This window comes from Lepidochelys kempii, chromosome 6 (genome assembly GCF_965140285.1).
Source record: "Lepidochelys kempii isolate rLepKem1 chromosome 6, rLepKem1.hap1, whole genome shotgun sequence".
NCBI lineage: Eukaryota > Metazoa > Chordata > Testudines > Cheloniidae > Lepidochelys > Lepidochelys kempii.
This window is the reverse complement of record NC_136385.1, coordinates 12,476,024-12,493,800: the sequence shown is the minus strand read 5'-3', so window position 1 is coordinate 12,493,800 and position 17,777 is coordinate 12,476,024. Positions and strand designations below refer to the sequence as shown.

The window sequence follows — 17,777 nt, the reverse complement described above, 5'->3', positions numbered from 1 at the left end:
TCTGGCCTTGCAAGAAGTTCCTGGCAGCGTAAGAAGTACATGGTATCTGGGTCTAGTGCTGAAAAACATGGTAAGGCTGGGATCTCCCACGTGGCCCCCTCTGGGATTCAGGCTCCTGGCTCCCCTTTGCTTTTGGTAGGTTCTTCTGCATTTCCATGCACGTATCTGAGACAGCACTCTGGCCCTGCTTCCCACAGCCTGCGTCCATACAGCACAGGGGGGAAGGCCAAACACCCATCTAGACCTGCCTTTTAGTAGCCACACCCAGCTCAGTGCTTGGGCTGGAGGGTGAGTGTTTCCTCTTTGTCATGCAGCTATCCCCACGTTAATGTGACCAACTTCACCTCCAGCTGGAAGGACGGCCTGGCCTTCAATGCCCTGATCCACAAGCACAGGTAAGAGCCCCATCACCACCCTAGCTAGCTGCTCTCCTCTCACCAACCCCTTTTCCCGTCATTAGGGTGGGCTCCGGGGCTAGGATGGCCCAGTGGTTTGTGCACTGCACTGGGACTTGAGAGACCTGGATTCAGTTCCCTGCTTTGCCCCACATTTGCTGGGTGACCTCGAGCAAGTCACTTAGGCCCCGTGCCTCAGTTTCCCTTCTGCCCCGTGGGGATAATAGCCCTGCCCTGCTGCCGAGGAGATGTGTTAGGGACTGTGAGGCGCCCAGATACTGCACTGCTGGGGGCTGGAGAAGAACCCAGAGAGCTGCCAGGCTGTCAGCTTTGAAAGTGCCTTGCCACACGTCGTTTCATTCCGCTCACCTAGTGCAGACCTTAAAGTTCCTCTGCACTATCAGGTCCGACTTGATCGACTTTAAGAACCTGGAGCATTCGAACGCCCGGCACAACTTGGAGCATGCCTTCAGCGTGGCAGAGCGGCAGCTGGGCATCACCCAGCTCCTCGACCCGGAAGGTAAGGGCCCCCTGGCTCCCATGTACACCCCCTCCCGCCCCCCGAGGTTACTGCAATGCACTCGACTCTGTCTCACCCTGCCCTCGCACAGGGTCGGAGCTGCATGGCACAGCTTAGCGCCAAATATTAAAGGCCACCTTAAAAATGAAACAATGCCTTAGTTATGTGTCAAGTGCACCGTCCCCCATCTGCAAGTTCCTGTGATGCTAGGGAGGAAGTGTGGCCTAGTGGGTAGAACACTGGACTGGGTCGTTGGGTTCTATTCCTGGGACTGGTGGGTGACCTGGGGCAAGTCATGGCCCCGCTGTGCCTCGGTTTCTCCATTTGTAAAAAAATGGGGCTGATGCTCTGCCTGCCTTTGGAAGGCGCTTTGGGCTCTACAGAGGACACGTGGTAGACAAGAGCTGGGTGCCATTGTTAGTTTGTAATCTTTGTATGAATGTTCTGCACAGGGCGCATGAGTGCTTCTTTTAAAAGCTGCAGCCTGCCGGTGCGCTGTAAGTTTCCCGCTTGGCCTTTTTAGAACAAGTGTAAACCCAAGACGAAGTCAATGGGCTTCCCAGAAAGGATCACTTTTGGTGAAATCTTTTATCAGAACAATGGCAGGAATTTCACGTTTACCACAACCCTGGGTTTCAGGGAAAGGAGATCTTGCAGCGGTGTTTTCGAGAGAGGTTTTGCTTTTGAAAATGGGCCGCTTTCAGATGCTGTGCCATGGAATGTTCTCAGGGTTGTTTTAACTCACTTTGCATCTGCCATCGCGTGTGGGTGACTCCATCCCAGCGGGATGCTCAGGCACACACGACTGGGGATGACGGTTTAGTGTTAGGGCTCGGTATCGGTGCATCACAAGGCTACTGCTCACAATTTCAAGCCAGCACTTTTGTCCCAAAGTCCTTCACTGCTTTCTCGCCTTCTCTGCTGTGCAGATGTCTTCACGGAGAACCCCGATGAGAAATCCATCATCACCTATGTGGTGGCGTTTTACCACTACTTCTCCAAGATGAAGGTTCTGGCGGTGGAAGGGAAACGGGTTGGCAAGGTGAGCTCGGAGCCCTTACATAAGAACGGCCATACTGGGTCAGACCAAAGGTCCATCCAGCCCAGTATCCTGTTTGCCGACAGTGGCCAATGCCAGGTGCCCCAGAGGTAATGATCAAGTGATCTTTCTCCTGCCATCCATCTCCACCCTCTGACAATCGGAGGCTAGAGACACCATTCCTTACCCATCCTGGCTAATAGCCATTAATGGACTTAACCTCCATGAATTTATCCAGTTCTCTTTTAAACCCTGTTATAGTCCTGGCCTTCACAACCTCCTCAGGCAAGGAGTTCCACAGGCTGACTGTGCACTGTATGAAGAACTTCCTTTTCTTGTGTTAAGCCTGCTGCCCATTAATTTCATTTGGTGGCCCCTAGTTCTTATATAATGGGAACAAGTAAATAACTTTTCCTTATTCACTTTCTCCACACCACTCATGATTTTATATACCTCTATCATAACCCCCCTTAGTCTCCTCTTTTCCAAGCTGAAAAGTCCTAGCCTCTTTAATCTCTCCTCATACGGGACCTGATCCAAACCCCTAATCATTTTAGTTGCCCTTCTCTGAACCTTTTCTAATGCCAGTGTATCTTTTTTGAGATGAGGAGACCACATCTGTACGCAGTATTCAAGATGTGGGCGTACCATGGATTTATATAAGGGGGCAATAAGATATTCTCCGTCTTATTCTCTATCCCTTTCTTAATGATTCCTAACGTCCTGTTCGCTTTATTGACTGCCACTGCACACTGCGTGGACGTCTTCAGAGAACTACCCACGATGACTCCAAGATCTCTTTCCTGATTTGTTGTAGCTAAATTAGCCCCCATCATATTGTATGTATAGTTGGGGTTATTTTTTCCCATGTGCATTACTTTACATTTATCCACATTAAATTTCATTTGCCATTTTGTTGCCCAATCACTTAGTTTGGTGAGATCTTTTTGAAGTTCTTCACAGTCTGCTTTGGTCTTAACTATCTTGAGCAGTTTAGTATCGCCTGCAGACTTTGCCCCCTCACTGTTTACCCCTTTCTCCAGATCATTTATGAATAAGTTGAATTGGATTGGTCCTAGGACTGACCCTTGGGGAACACCACTAGTTACCCCTCTCCATTCTGAAAATTTACCATTTATTCCTACCTTTTGTTCCCTGTCTTTTAACCAGTTCTCAGTCCATGAAAGGATCTTCCCTCTTATCCCAAGACAACTTAATTTTCGTAAGAGTCTTTGGTGAGGGACCTTGTCAAAGGCTTTCTGGAAATCTAAGGTCACTATGTCCACTGGATCACCCTTGTCCACATGTTTGTTGACCCCTTCCAAGAACTCTAATAGATTAGTAAGACATGATCTCCCTTTACAGAAACCATGTTGACTTTTGCCCAACAATTTATGTTCTTCTATGTGTCTGTCAATTTTATTCTTTCCTATTGTTTCAACTAATTTGCCTGGTACTGACGTTAGTCTGTAATTGCCGGAATCACCTCTAGAGCCCTTTTTAAATATTGGCATTACATTAGCTGTCTTCCAGTCATTGGATAGAGAAGCTGATTTAAAGGACAGGTTACTTACAAACCATAGTTAACAGTTCCGCAATTTTACATTTGGTTTGAGCCTTCTCTTGTGCCATGACCTTCCATTTCTTCTTTTCAGGCTTCACTGAGCTGAAAGCCATTATGTAAGTTCACAGAAAACATATAAAATATGCACAAGCAATGGAAACCAAGCAGACCCTACCAAAACATAGCTCTGGAGAGCTGTATCACAGCACCTCCTCCACAGGGATCTCCCAGGCCTGCTCCAATTTAGATCAGAGACATGTCCTTAATTCAAAGGGCCAGGTCCCCAGCTGGAGTGAATTAGCTCCTTTGGAGTAAGTGGGTGCACGCCAGCTGAAGGTCTAGCCCAAGACGTTGATACAAAGCAGTGTATGCCAAAGTGTGGTACACACGAGCTCTTGCGTCTTCTAAGGGTTGTACAAATCGGTACTTATAGGGCATGAACCAGCTGCCTCTTAATCTCCTCTTGGATAAGCCAGCAGAGGCTCCTCGTGCTAGCAGGAGGCAGAAAGGCAGAAGGCGAGCCCATAGCAGGGTGTGGAATCTAGATAAATCCGGGCTAGAAAGAAAGTGCAAATTCTTAACAGGGAGGGGAGTTAAGCAATGGAAAATCAGACCCAGGGATGGGATGGAATGGGATGGGACGGGGTACTGGGTTCTCCATCACTTGGTGTCTGTAAATCCAGGCTGGATTGTATCTCTGAAAGCCCCTCTCTGGCTCAACCCTGAGTTCTTGGCTAGCCCAAGGATCACTGGGAGATGCTCCCGGGCATCGTCTGCAGAAGTTCAGACTGGATGCCCTGAATGGGCCCTACTGACCTTTAAGGCCTATGAATCTGTGGAACAGCATGTTCCTCTTTAAGGCCCGGCCCCACCCCCCCGCTGTAATGATGCTGCCTTTGGCAGGACACAACTGAGAGTAGCAGTTCAGGACAAATTGCTTAGAGCAGGGCAGTCACAGCCCAAAGCTGGGTGTCCTTTATTACTAAGGCACACCAAACCAGCCAAACAGAGAGGACTTCGGTTTTACCCCACTGGCTAACCAAAGTGATACAAGCAATTCCCTCAGATACCCCAGTTCCCTTGTATCACCGCCAGCACCACTCCTTATGGGGATGAATAGTTATGAAAACCAATACCGCAGAAAAAGAAAAATGGCTCTCCCGATCCCAAAGGACCAAGTCCCAGACCCAGGTCAATATACAAGTCGGATCTTACCCACAAATCACGCTGTTGCCAATCCTTTAGAATCTAAAATCTAAAGGTTTATTCATAAAAAGAGAAATACAGATGAGAGCTAGAATTGGTGAAATGGAATCAATTCCATACAGTAATGGCAGAGTTCTTGGTTCAGGCTTGTAGCAGTGATAGAATAAACTGCAGGTTCAAATCAAGTCCCTGGAGAACATCCACAGCTGGGATGGGTCATTCAGTCCTTCCTGCAGAGCTTCAGTATAGCAAAGTTCCTCCAGAGGTAAGAAGCAGGATTGACGACAAGATGGAGGAGCTGCAGCTGCCTTTTATAGTCCTTTTGCCACATGGCTTGTGCTTCCTTTGTTCCAAATACAAGCCACCCAGCACATGGCATGGAAAAACCTTAGCGTTCTGTGCATAGGCATGTCCCTGCATGCCTTGCTGAGTCACAAGGTGTTTATGACTTCTCTCAATGGGTCGATTGTACCGCTGATGGTCCTTAGTGGGCCATCAAGTTGGCTAGGCAGTGCTGATGCCAACTTGTCTGGGATGTCACTCAGAAACATAGCACAAGTTTGAAATACAGACAGCATAGAGCCAATACTTATAACTTTAAATACAAAAATGATACATGCATAATCATAACCAGCACATCATAACCTTGTCATAGACACCTTAGGGGACCTCCTTTGTACAAGATTTGGTGCCACTATATGACCTTGGTTGCAACAATGATCTCTTCGGTCACAGTTCATGTCAATAACGTCACACCCGCCAACAGCACTTTCCATCCCCCTTGTCTCGAAGCCCCCAGGGCCCTAACTCAGTCTCTTCTCCCGGCTTTGGAAGCCAAGGGGTTAGGATGGGGCCTGGCCAGGAAACACCAATTCCCTTTTGTGAAAAAGATCCCAGTTTCGGCATTTGTTTATATTCTACAGCAGCACAACAGCTAGCCCCTTCGGCAAGGGCCACGAGAAAACGAAAGGGAGCGAGAAAGAGAGAGAGAGAGAGACAGCCCCAGCCCAGCCCAGCAGGCCCTGGTGGTCAGGGCTCTGGCCTGCGATGTGGGGGGCCCAGCCCTGGCCCAGCACAGCCTGGTGGTCAGGGCTCTGGCCTGCGATGTGGGGGGCCCAGCCCTGGCCCAGCACAGCCTGGTGGTCAGGGCTCTGGCCTGCGATGTGGGGGGCCCAGCCCTGGCCCAGCACAGCCTGGTGGTCAGGGCTCTGGCCTGCGATGTGGGGGGCCCAGCCCTGGCCCAGCACAGCCTGGTGGTCAGGGCTCTGGCCTGCGATGTGGGGGGCCCAGCCCTGGCCCAGCACAGCCTAGTGGTCAGGGCTCTGGCCTGGGATGTGGGAGGCCCAGCCCTAGCCCAGCCCGGCCTGGTGGTCAGGGCTCTGGCCTGGGATGTTGGGGGGCCAGCGGTAGCAGTATGGCCCGGTGGCTCCCCTGTGTACCCTCCCTGGGCACATGCACCCAGAGAGGGTCCCTTCATGCAGGAGCACAGACGCTGCCAGTGTTCATTGTTCTCCTCTGCTTTTCGAAGGTGATGGACCACTTGATGGAGACGGAGAGGATGATTGAGAGGTACGGAGGGCTGGCCTCTGACTTACTAACCTGGATCGAGCAAACCATCACCGTTCTCAACAGCCGCAAGTTTGCCAACTCCCTGATGGGGGTGCAGCAGCAGCTGCAGTGTTTCAGCACCTACCGCACCGTGGAAAAGCCCCCCAAGTAAGCAGCTCCTGGGTTACGCAGCCAGCTCTGCTGTACTTGCCGTCACTGCTGTCTTTAAAGTGTTCTTCATCCATCCCGCTCAATGAGCTGTACAAAGGAGGTAGCCTTATCTGCATGGTCTAGGTGGGGAAACTGAGGCACTGAGTGACCATGACCCCCACAAGGTTGCAGCACAGGTTGGTGGCAGAGCTGGGAATCAAACCCAGCTCTACTTGACTCCCATGCCAGTGCTCTGCCCACTAGACCATGCTGCCTCTCTTAATAATGATTCTTTACTGAAACGAAGTCCAAAGCAGTGGTTCTCAACCTTTATGGGCTCAGGATCTGTTTGTAACTGTTTATGGCCTGTCATGACCCAGTAAAATAGTCTGGGGGTGGAGGCTGTGGGGTGGTTTTGGTCACATCCTGCCCTCCAGGGGTGTCAGGGTTTGGGTCTTGCCCGCACTCACCCCACAGTGATGGCTCCTGCAGCTCCTGTGCTGTGGGGCTGGCTGGGCTTGAGTCTCCACTCCAGGTGTTACCACCTCTTCTCTGCACCTGATCCAGTTTGCATTCATCTTTCTTGAGTCTGGGTGACCAGAACTGGTCACACTATTCCAGAGGAGGCCCTACCAATGCCTCACACAGTGGTACATTATCTATCTCCTGTGGAAACACATGTAAGTTCACCCCATAATCACCCAGATGGTCTGCCTTCTGGCTTGCCTGGCCCTGAGCCCTGATCAGCCCGCCTGTTACTGACACCAGATGCCATAAGCGCTGTGGGGACTGAGCTGCCAGGGGCATGAATTTGGAACATGCTGTCCCTCAGTGATGGCATGAAAGGGACTGGCTCGGTCCGCCCGTTGTCTATAATCTCTCCCTTTCACCACGCAGGTTCCAGGAGAAGGGGAATCTCGAGGTTCTGCTCTTCACCATCCAGTCCCGGATGCGAGCTAACAATCAGAAAGCGTACACCCCTCATGAAGGGAGACTCGTGTCCGACATCAACCGGGTACCTGGCACTCCTGCTTCCCACCAGCATCGGGGGTTTAGGGTGGGGGTTCGTGGTCACTTCAGGGACGGCTGCACTGCAATCAGAGGAGTGACTGCACCTCGTGGTGACGTTCTCCAGCCATAGGCGCCGACTCCGTGGCTGCTCCAGAGCTGGAGCACCCATGGGGAAAAATTGGTGGGTGCTCTGCACTCACCGGCAGCCAAGCTCCCGGGCCCGCCCCACCACCCCAGCTCACCTCACCTCTGCCTCCGCCTCTCCCCTAAGCGCCACGTCCCTGCTTCTCCTCCCACCACTTGCCACCGCAAAACAGCTGTTTCGCAGTGTAACAAGCTGTGGGAGGGAGGGGGAGAAGCAGGAACGCAGCGCACTCAGGGGAGGAGGCGGGACAGGGGTGGGGATTTGGGGAAGGAGTCAAATAGGGGCAGGGAGGGGGCGGAGTTGGGGCAGGGACTTTGGGGAAGGAGTAGGAATGGGGGTGGGGCAGGATGGAGCTGGGGCAGGGCCGGAGCCAGGAGGGTCAAGCACCCACCGGTGCCAGGAGAAGTTGGCACCTATGTACCCAGCCAGCTTTGATCTAGCAAATAGCAGCAGAGGAGTGGCAGTATAGGTTGGCCTGGGTGGGGACACACAGCCCATGCTGCTTCCCTGCTGTCTGCACCCAAGCTAGCTAGATCCAAGCTACACGTGAGTTCTGATTGCAGCGTAGACAGGTCCTGAGATGCAGTCCAGAATGGGTGGGGGGCCTCCCCCCCACGTTGTCCTCACTTGCTGACCACACTCTTTGGCTATACTCCGCTTTGGATGCCCGTTTTGCAGCTCGCCCATTGCCCCCGGTTGTCGCCATACACCCAAGGGGAAGGGCCAGTTGGCATTGCATGCAGCAGAGCACTTAGCCCCCTGCTCAGGACGCACGCTGCAAGCTCACATTGAAGCCAGGGGGACTTAAACAGGCGCTTAACATTACGCGTGTGCTTCCCTGGATTTCCTTAGGGCTCAGCGATCGTTTCCCATGTAAATACAGAGATACAGTATAGATTTCAGTGCGGCTACAAGGGAGGGGAGATCTCACCCCCCGGGGCCGGCCGGCACTTTGCTGAAGCAGCAAGAGGCCCGTGGGGCCAAAGGCCATTGGGGGAGACAGCCAGCAGGGGAGCAGAACGCTTTCTGGCTGGTGCTGCAATGGGCTGTCTGTAGGGACCGTTATTAGCCCTTTCTGGGCCTGCCAGCTGGTTTCGCATGCCCGGTGGCACCTCACTCTTTCCTGTGATGCCTCTGGGCAGGCCTGGGAATGGCTGGAGAAGGCGGAGCACGAGCGGGAGCTGGCCCTGAGGAACGAGCTTATTCGGCAGGAGAAGCTGGAACAGCTGGCCAGGCGCTTCGACCGCAAGGCGGCCATGCGGGAGACGTGGCTGAGCGAAAACCAGCGCCTGCTGGCCCAGGTATGGGGCGCGGGCTGTGGGTGGGGAGACACAGCATGCCAACCCTCCCAGTTTCACCGGGAGTCTCCCAGAATCAGGCCCTGTCTCCCAGAGGCTACTGCAGCCAGACTGGGAGATTTTGGGCACTAACAGTCCGGCAGCACAGTGGGACGAAGGCAGGCTCCCTGCCCTCCCTGGCCCCGTGGCACTCCCGGAAGCAGCCAGCACCAACCCTGCGGCCTGAGGGGGAGGGGGTCTCTGCGCACTGCCCCCGCCCCAAGCACCAACTCCACAGCTTCCACTGACTGGGAATTGCTGCCAATGGGAGCTGCGGGGGGTGGTGCCTGCGGGCAGGGGTGGCGCACAGAGACTCCCTGGTCCTGCCACTAGGAGCCGCTGCCAGAGGGATGTGCCAGTCGTTTTCAGGAACCGCCCAAGGTAAGTGCCGCCCCCCTCACCTCCTCCCACACCCCAACCCCCTGCCCCAGCCAGAGCCTGCACCCCTCACCCAAAATCCCTGCCAGAGCCTGACCCTGCACCCCCTCCTGCACTCCAAACTCAGCCTGTAGCCCCCTCCCACACCAAACTCCCTCCCAGACCCTGATCCCTCACCCCCTCCTGCACCCAAACTCCCTCCCAGAGCCTGCACCCCGTCCTGCACCCCAACCCCCTGCCCCAGGCTCAACCCGGAGCCAACTCCTACACTCCAAATCCCTTGGCCCCAGCCCAGAGCCCGCACCCCCCTCCCGCACCTCAACCCCCTGCCTCAGCCTGGTGAAAGAGAGTGAGGGTGGGGAAGAGTGAGCAAGGGAGGGATGGGGGGGCTGGAGTGAGCAGGAGTGGGGCCTCAGAGAAGGGGCGTGGCATGGGTGGGGCCCTGAGGAAGGGGCAGGGCAGGGGCAGGGCAAGGGTGTTTGGGTTTGTGCCATTAGACAGTTGGCAGCCCTACACAGTGGGCCAGACCTGCGGCTGCCGTACTCTGAAGGCGGTGGGGTTTTGCTGATTCGCAGCACCCTGCGGGGGAAGGTGGGGAGGGGGTGTGCTGTGACCTGCAGCGACTGCGTAGCAGTGAGCACAGAGCTCCGGAGGCCGTCTGTGCAGAGCTGCTCTTCCAAGCAGAGCGTCGCTTTACCCCACTTCTCCTCACGACCCTGCCTCCACCCTTTGTCCTGCGAGCAGTGCCCGGCTCCACTAAGGGCTGGCTCCAGCTGCTGCTGCGCATGTCCCAGCCGGGACTGACCCAGGGTCCTCCGAAACGAACCGCAAGCGCAGCTACTGTGGGAACTAAAGGTCTGTAACTGGGCTGGAACAGCTCATCTCCTCGGTGGATCCAGCCCGGGGAGGGACCTGGATCTGGAGCCAGGCAATTATTTTGTACAATTATTTTGTATTTTTGTACAAAAATTGTACAAATTTGTATTTTGTACAATTATTTTGTACATTTTTTTGGGAGAAAAATGCAGATTTGGCGGGTGGAAACGCCACATTCTCGACACATTTAAAAAAAAATCTGGAAGAATTGAAACTTTTTGATTTTCTGATTCTAAATGACCTTTGGTCTTCATATTTTCTTAAATGTATATTTAAAAACAATAAAACCATGTTTAAAAATAGTCCAAATCGAAACGAAGCGTTGAGAAAAAACATAATTTTCGGAGCAGCCTAAAACAATTCCCTCCCCCACGCCTGGCCGAGTTTTCAGAATTGCTGGCAAAAGGAGAAGTCCGTTGTCTGCCCAGCTGTGCAGGTAACACATCCTCCCCCGTGGGTCCCACCCAGACCCCACTCCCCCTTGGAGCACGGGCCCCTTGCTCTCTGCGCTGCACACGGATACGTAAGGGCAAGGATGGGGCCTGGAGGCACGTTTGGGGCCTGTCCACGCTCCTGCTGGATAGAGGTGCAGGCAGCTGGACTCCCGACCAGTGGGGTTTGGAGACTCCGTTCCCATTAATGGCGTTGGGAAGCCCACGCCCCGCTCTCTGTGGCACGGCTGCAAGGGGGGGCTGTGTCTGACCAGGGCTGTTTCTGGACAGGATAATTTCGGCTGCGACCTGCCAGCGGTGGAGGCTGCCAAGAAGAAGCACGAGGCCATTGAGACGGACACGGCAGCCTACAAGGAGCGGGTGCAGGCCATCGAGGAGGTGGCCCGGGAGCTGGAGGCGGAGAACTACCACGACATCAAGCGCATCAAGGCCCGGAAGGACAACATCCTGCGGCTGTGGGACTACCTGCTGGAGCTGCTCCACGCCCGGCGCCAGCGGCTCGAGATGAACCTGACGCTGCAGCAGCTCTTCCAGGACATGCTGCACGGCATCAAATGGATGGACGAGATGAAGGTGAGGCCGGGGGGCTGAGCAACGCCAAGGGTGGGAGTGGAGCCTGCTACCCATGGCGGCCGGTGGCCTAAGTTCCTTGTAAGCTGCGCGACGGAGCTGCTGCTGCCAGGGAGAGATGCCTCTCACCCGGCCCCAAGCTGCTGCGGCTAGAGAGGGCTGCGGGGGAGTCCTCTCTTCCCACTGCAGCTCCGGGGCAGCGTGCACCCCAAACTGCTGATTCCCGGCCCCACCCCAGAGCCCGCACCCCCAGCCAGAGCCCTCATCTCCTCACACTCTAACCCTCTGCCCTAGCTCTGAGCCCCCTCCCGCACCCCAAACTCCTCATCCCCAGCACCTTATGAGCTAGGGGCAGGACTATTATCGCCCCCTTGGGGGAAACTGAAGCATCCGGGGGTTCAGTGCCCAAGGGCACACAGCAAGTCAGTGAAAGAACAGGGAGCAGAACCCAAGTCTCTAGAGCAGGGGTCTGGGAACCACAACAGCCAAGCAGGCCCCGTGGCATGGGCACAGCATGCTGCAGGCGAGGGCCGGGGAAAGGAAACGTAGCTTCTCTTTCGTGTCATCAAAACCAGGGTAAATGATTAGCCCTGCCCTCTCGCCTTGCTCTGCGTAGGCGCGGCTCTTGTCGCCCGAGTTCGGCAAGCACCTACTGGAAGCGGAGGACCTGCTGCAGAAGCACAAGCTGCTGGAAGCTGACATGGCTCTCCAGGCGGAGAAGGTGCACGCCGTGAGCGCAGCGGCCCTTGCGTTTGCCAACGGCGACGGTAGGTGGAAGCGGTGAGCGACGCATCTCATGCCTGTGGGACCGGCTGCGGAGGGCGAGGCTGGGAGAGAGCCCATCAAAGGGACCCCTCTGCGGGCCTGTCATCACACTCTCACTTCTCCTCAATCCTGCCCCATGCCAGCCCTCGGCTTGTTCTGCCTTTCCCTGGGTGCCTCGGCTTTTGTCTCTGGTGAGGAGGTGCAGGTCCCAGGGCCGAAAGCCGGCTGTGTTCTTACTTCCCCAGGGCAGGCCAGTGCATCGAAAACTCGCTTGGCCAGAGGGAGCACGGCGAATGGGAGAGGGCCTGGAACTAGGGAGACTGGGTTCAGCACCTGGCTTTGCCGCGGGCTGCATGATGTCAGCACGGCACTTAGGGTGTGTCTACACTGTAGCTGGGAGGTGGGATTCCCAACTCCGTCAGTGCACTGGCCCTGCAGGTGGAGGCTATCGGCACCCTAGCCCTGCAGGAGGCCAGCCATCAGGGTGCGCTAGCCCTGTGGGCGGGCTGGGGGGGGTGACCGTCAGGGCGCGCTGGCCCTGCCGGGGGGGGTGGCCGTCATCGCGCCAATTTTGCTCAAGCTAGCACCTAAAAACAGCAGTGTGGCTTGGAGCGGATGCGGGGTGGGGGAGGCAGGCAGGGTCTCCCCCCCAGATTTGCTGCTTGGCTTGTACTGAGCATGCTCACACAGACTGAGCATGGTCAGTAACACTGCTGAAGCCGGCTGCCACCACTCCACCACCCTGGCCCCCCGCTATGGGTAGGGCAGGCACGGGTCACCACAAGTACCTCTCCCAGCGCTGGGAATGGCCCCTCCCCGCTGCTGTGTAGTCACAGCCTTAGTCTCTCTGGCCCCCGCTGTGACATGGGGATGACAATTGGTAGGGAGAAGCGGCTGTCTGTGCCTTACCTCGAGAGAGCTCTGCCCCGCCCGGGCGGCAGGAGGGACGGGATGGCTGTTGAGATCTAGAGAAGAGGCCTCCTCGGTGATGGATTTTCATTCTTTAAAGCTGCCTGCAATTCTGTCCCCTCCCCCGCGCAGGCTATCGGCCGTGCGACCCCCAGGTGATCCGGAACCGCGTCAGCCACCTGCAGCTGTGCCACCAGGAGCTGCTGGCGATGGCCGCCGAGAGGAAGGCTCGCCTGGAGCAGTCCAAGCGCCTGTGGAAGTTCTTCTGGGAGCTGGACGAGGCGGAGAGCTGGATCAAAGAGAAGGAGCAAATCTATTCCTCCTTGGATTACGGGAAAGACCTGACCAGCCTCCTCATCCTGCAGCGGAAACACAAGGCCTTTGAGGACGAGCTGCAGGGCCTAGGCACCCGCCTGCGTCAGACCATCCAGGATGGGGGAGACATGGTGGCCCAGAAGCACTTCGGCTCCTCCAGGATCCAAGGCAGGACGGAGGAGGTGAAGGCGCTGTGGGCGCAGCTCCAGGAGCTGGCCTCGTTCCGCAAGAAGAACCTGCAGGATGCCGAGAGCTTCTTCCAGTTCCAGGTGGACGCGGACGACCTGAAGGCCTGGCTGCAGGATGCCCATCGCCTGGTGTCCAGCGACGAGGTGGGCCACGATGAGTCCTCCACGCAAGCCCTGGTCAGAAAGCACCGAGACCTCCTGGACGAGGTGGCGGACAACAAGAGAGTGATGGACAGCCTGAGCCAGCAGGCCCAGAGCTTCCCGGCCGAGCTGCGGGGCGCACCGGAGTTCCAAAACCGGCTGCAGGCCATCCAGGCCCTCTACGCCGAGGTGGTGTCCCTAGCTGAGCTGCGCAGGCAGAAGCTGCAGGATGCCCTGGACCTCTACACGATCTTCAGCGAGACGGACGCCTGCGAGCTCTGGATGAGTGAGAAGGAGAAGTGGCTGGAGCAGATGGAGATCCCAGACACGCTAGAGGACTTGGACGTAGTGCAGCACAGGTACCTGGGCTACCACCATCGGGGACAGCCAAGGACCCCCTCCCTCTGCCCCCCGACCCTAATCCTGACCCTGACCTAGCTAGATACATGTAGGACCTGGTTGTGAAGCACAGATGGTCCCTTCAGGGGCAGCCTCTCTTTATTCCAGCGCGTCATGCTTTGCCCCTTCCGGCAGTGCCCAGGGTTTGGAAGGGGGTGTGTGGCTCCTAGCCCCCTTGGCTCCCTTCTTTCTGTGCTCAGCAGCGGGCACGGAGCCTTGCTTTATGTTCTACGGCCCCAGCCCCATTCCTAGCCCACCCCAGCTCTGCTCACGAACCTTGCATGTCATCGTCAGCGTTAGCACTGCTGCTCCATCTGCCGGTGCTGGTGCAGGGCTCTGGGCACTTTGCCCAGGGTGCGTGTGGCACCAGAGGGAAGGCAGCGGAGAATGCCTTGTGCCCTGGGCCTGTGCCCCGCTCAGCCAGGGAGGGGACCTTAGGCACAGCTGCTGCGGAGTTGGGCAGTCCCGGCGCTGCCCTGCAGATTGCTGCCTGTGTGATTGCAGGTTTGACATCCTGGATCGGGAGATGAGCACACCAGCCTCCCAGATTGACGGCATCAACCGCGCAGCCACCAGCCTCGTCGAGAGCGGGCACCCGCGCAGCGGCCGCATCAGGCAGTGCCAGGAGCGTCTGAACGCCAGGTATTGCCCCACCCCTCTGCTGCCCAGAGAGCGGTACTGCCAGCGTGGAGACCCACACTAGCTGTGTCCCGGGCCTGCCTGTCTGGGACACGGACGTCTGGATGCTTCACAGTGATCCTGTCCCCAGGAGCTGCATATTCAGTGTGTGCTCATGCTAAAACCACAGTGGGCGTCCCATCCGGATGCTGGCTGCATTAACTCTTTGCTAGGATCCCCAGGACCAAAGAAGATATATTAGAATCGGAAAAGGTACAGAGAAGGGGGGAAGGGAATGATGAGGGGTATGGAACAGTTTCCAGAGGAGGAGAGATTAAAAAGACGGGGACTTTTGTTAAAGAGACAACTAAGGGAGGTCTATAAAATCATGACTGGTTTGGGGAAAGTGAATAAGGAAGTGTTATTTACCCCTTCACGTAACACAAGAACTAGAGGTCACCCAATGAAATTAACAGGCAGCAGGTTTAAAACAAACAAAAGGAAGTACTTCTTCACACAACACACGATCAACCTGTGGAACCTCTTGCCAGGGGATGTTGTGAAGGCCAAAAGTATAACAGGGTTAAAAAAAGAATGAGAGAAGTTCGTGGAGGATAGGTCCATCAATGGCTATTAGCCAAAGTGGTCAGGGATGCTACCTTATGCTCTGAGTGTCCGTAGCCTCTGACTGCCAGTCAGTGGGACTGGACACCAGTGGATGGATCACTTGCTATATAACCCCATATAAATCCATGGTGGGCCCACATCTTGAATACTGTGTGTGACGGGTTGGACCCCCCCAATCTGTGATGACACCTGATGTGCTGGGGTCCCACTGGTTCCGCCCATTCCACCAGCCTGGGTTTCCTCACCCTGTCCTAGCTGTGCCAGGCCCTTAAGCCTTCTCCAGCACACACACACAGGTAGGGACACACGCAGCTGCCAATGGACACAGAGACACTGAGATCAGCTCTGTGTGGGAGGAATCGGCTCGGGGATTTACCCAGCACTCATGTGCACACCCCCTCTGGGGAGTAAACCCAAAATAATATTGGCTTGTGCTGTATAGAAAAATCTGCCCTTTGCCTCAATGTGGAAAGAGATATGCACAGCTTCTTCTCCCCCTCCATATGAATTGCACAAACTGAGTTATGTTATAAATAAGAAATAAGTTTATTATTAACTACAAAATGTAAATTTTAAGTGATTTTAAGGGATAGCAAACAGAACAAAGCAGATTACTGAGCAAGTAAGCTTAATACACTAAAGAAACAGGTTACACATAGTAATTTCTCACCCTAAATGTTGTTTAGGCAGGTTGGTAGAGTTTCTGCAGCTCAGAGTTCCAGTTATGTCTCTTTACGGGCTAGATCCCTGTTCTCAGCCTGGACTCACCCCTGCCTTTCCCTTCAGGTGTGTCAAGGTTCCTTCCTTGCTCTGAACTCTAGGGTACAGATGTGGGGACCTGCATGAAAGACCCCCTAAGCTTATTTTTACCAGCTTAGGTTAAAAGCTGCCACCAACAAAGTGTTACACAAAGAACAGGGGAAGTGCCCACTTGGAAACATCTCCCCCCCCAAAATATCCCCTCAAACACTGCACCCCCTTTCCTGGGGAAGGCTTGATAAAAATCCTCACCAATTTGCATAGGTGAACGCAGACCCAAACCCTTGGATCTTAAGAACAATGAAAAGCAATCAGGTTCTTAAAAGAAGAATTTTAATTAAAGAAAAAGTAAAAGAATCACCTCTGTAAAATCAGGATGGTAAATACCTTACAGGGTAATCAGATTCAAAACATAGAGAATCCCTCTAGGCAAAACCCTTAAGTTACAAAAGACACAAAAACAGGAATATACATTCCATTCAGCACAACTTATTTATCAGCCATTTAAACAAAACAGAATCTAATGCATATCTAACTAGATTGCTTACTAACTCTTTACAGGAGTTCTGACCTGCATTCCTGCTCTGTTCCCGGCAAAAACATCACACAGACAGAGAGACCCTTTGTCCCCCCCCAAGCTTTGAAAGTATCTTGTCTCCTCATTGGTCATTTTGGTCAGGTGCCAGCGAGGTTATCTTAGCTTCTTAACCCTTTACAGGTGAAAGGGTTTTTCCCCTGGCCAGGAGGGATTTGAAGGTGTTTACCCTTCCCTTTATATTTATGACAAGATGTTTTTAGCAGTCTTCCTTCCTGAGCAGGCAGTGGAGGAGAATCCTGAATGCCTTCCTTCCCAGCCTTAAATAGGCAGGAAGCCTTTGTTTCCAGAGGAAAAGTACCAGCAGTGTCCAGGTGTACCAGGTGACATTATCACATGACCTTGCAGTGTCAGGGCACCCATGAGACAAGGTTTATTTGCAAGTTCCAGAGGAAGGAACTCCTGGGAAGCTGGGGGATCCACATCTTTGAAGACTCATTGTCTTTTCCTAATGGCCCATTAAGGCTGATTGCTTACTGTCTGGTGCACGTTTCTCAACCACATACCCACACAGTTGTAATGGTTACATAGACAGTATTCCTAACTTTGGATATAGAAATGATACATGCATACAAATTGGATAAACACATTCAGAAAATCATAACCTTTTCAATTATACCTCCCATGACTCATTTTGCATAAAACATATCTTAGTTATGCCATATTAATATCATCACAATATTTCTATGAAGAATATGGGGTGTAACATCACACTGTGTGCAGATGTGGTCACCCCATCTGAAAAAAGATATACTGGAATTGGAAAAGGTTCAGAAAAGGGCAATTATTTTTGAAAAAATTGAAATTGAAATAATTTAAGAAAAATTATTAGGGGTATGGAACGGCTTCCATATGAGGAGAGATTAAGAAGATTGTGATTTTTCAACTTGGAAAAGAGACGACTAAGGGAGGAGACTGGTGTGGGAAAAGTAAATAAGGAAGAGTTAATTACTCCTTCTCATAACACAAGAATTAGGGGTCACCAAATGAAATTAATAGGCAGCAGGTTTAAAACAAACAAAAAGTATTTCTTCACACAATGCACAGTCAACCTGTGGAACTCCTTGCCAGAGGATGTTGTGAAGGCCAAGACTATAACAGGGTTCAAAAAAGAACTAGATAAGTTCATAGAGGATAGGTCCATCAATGGCTATTAGCCAGGATGGGCAGGGATGGTGTCCCTAGCCTCTGTTTGCCAGAAGCTGGGAAGAGCAACAGGGGATCGATCACTTGATCATTACCTGTTCTGTTCATTCCCTCTAAAGCATTT

The 17,777-nt window shown here is 53.9% G+C and overlaps 1 protein-coding gene across 3 annotated transcripts in view; it reads left to right on the top strand.

The window, feature by feature from the left end:
* Positions 1-17,777, top strand: part of SPTB (spectrin beta, erythrocytic) — a 133,750-nt gene that overhangs the window by 57,463 nt on the left and 58,510 nt on the right. For all 3 annotated transcript variants that reach the window (XR_012159281.2, XM_073346701.2, XM_073346702.2), the window contains 10 exons: positions 315-395; positions 800-915; positions 1,845-1,957; positions 6,253-6,440; positions 7,320-7,437; positions 8,721-8,879; positions 10,892-11,194; positions 11,808-11,958; positions 12,998-13,868; positions 14,413-14,550. Coding sequence is in view for 2 of the 3 variants with exons in the window: in XM_073346701.2 (XP_073202802.2) it covers positions 315-395; positions 800-915; positions 1,845-1,957; positions 6,253-6,440; positions 7,320-7,437; positions 8,721-8,879; positions 10,892-11,194; positions 11,808-11,958; positions 12,998-13,868; positions 14,413-14,550 (2,238 nt within the window). In the remaining variant the exon portion in view is untranslated. The remainder of the gene's footprint in view (positions 1-314; positions 396-799; positions 916-1,844; positions 1,958-6,252; positions 6,441-7,319; positions 7,438-8,720; positions 8,880-10,891; positions 11,195-11,807; positions 11,959-12,997; positions 13,869-14,412; positions 14,551-17,777) is intronic.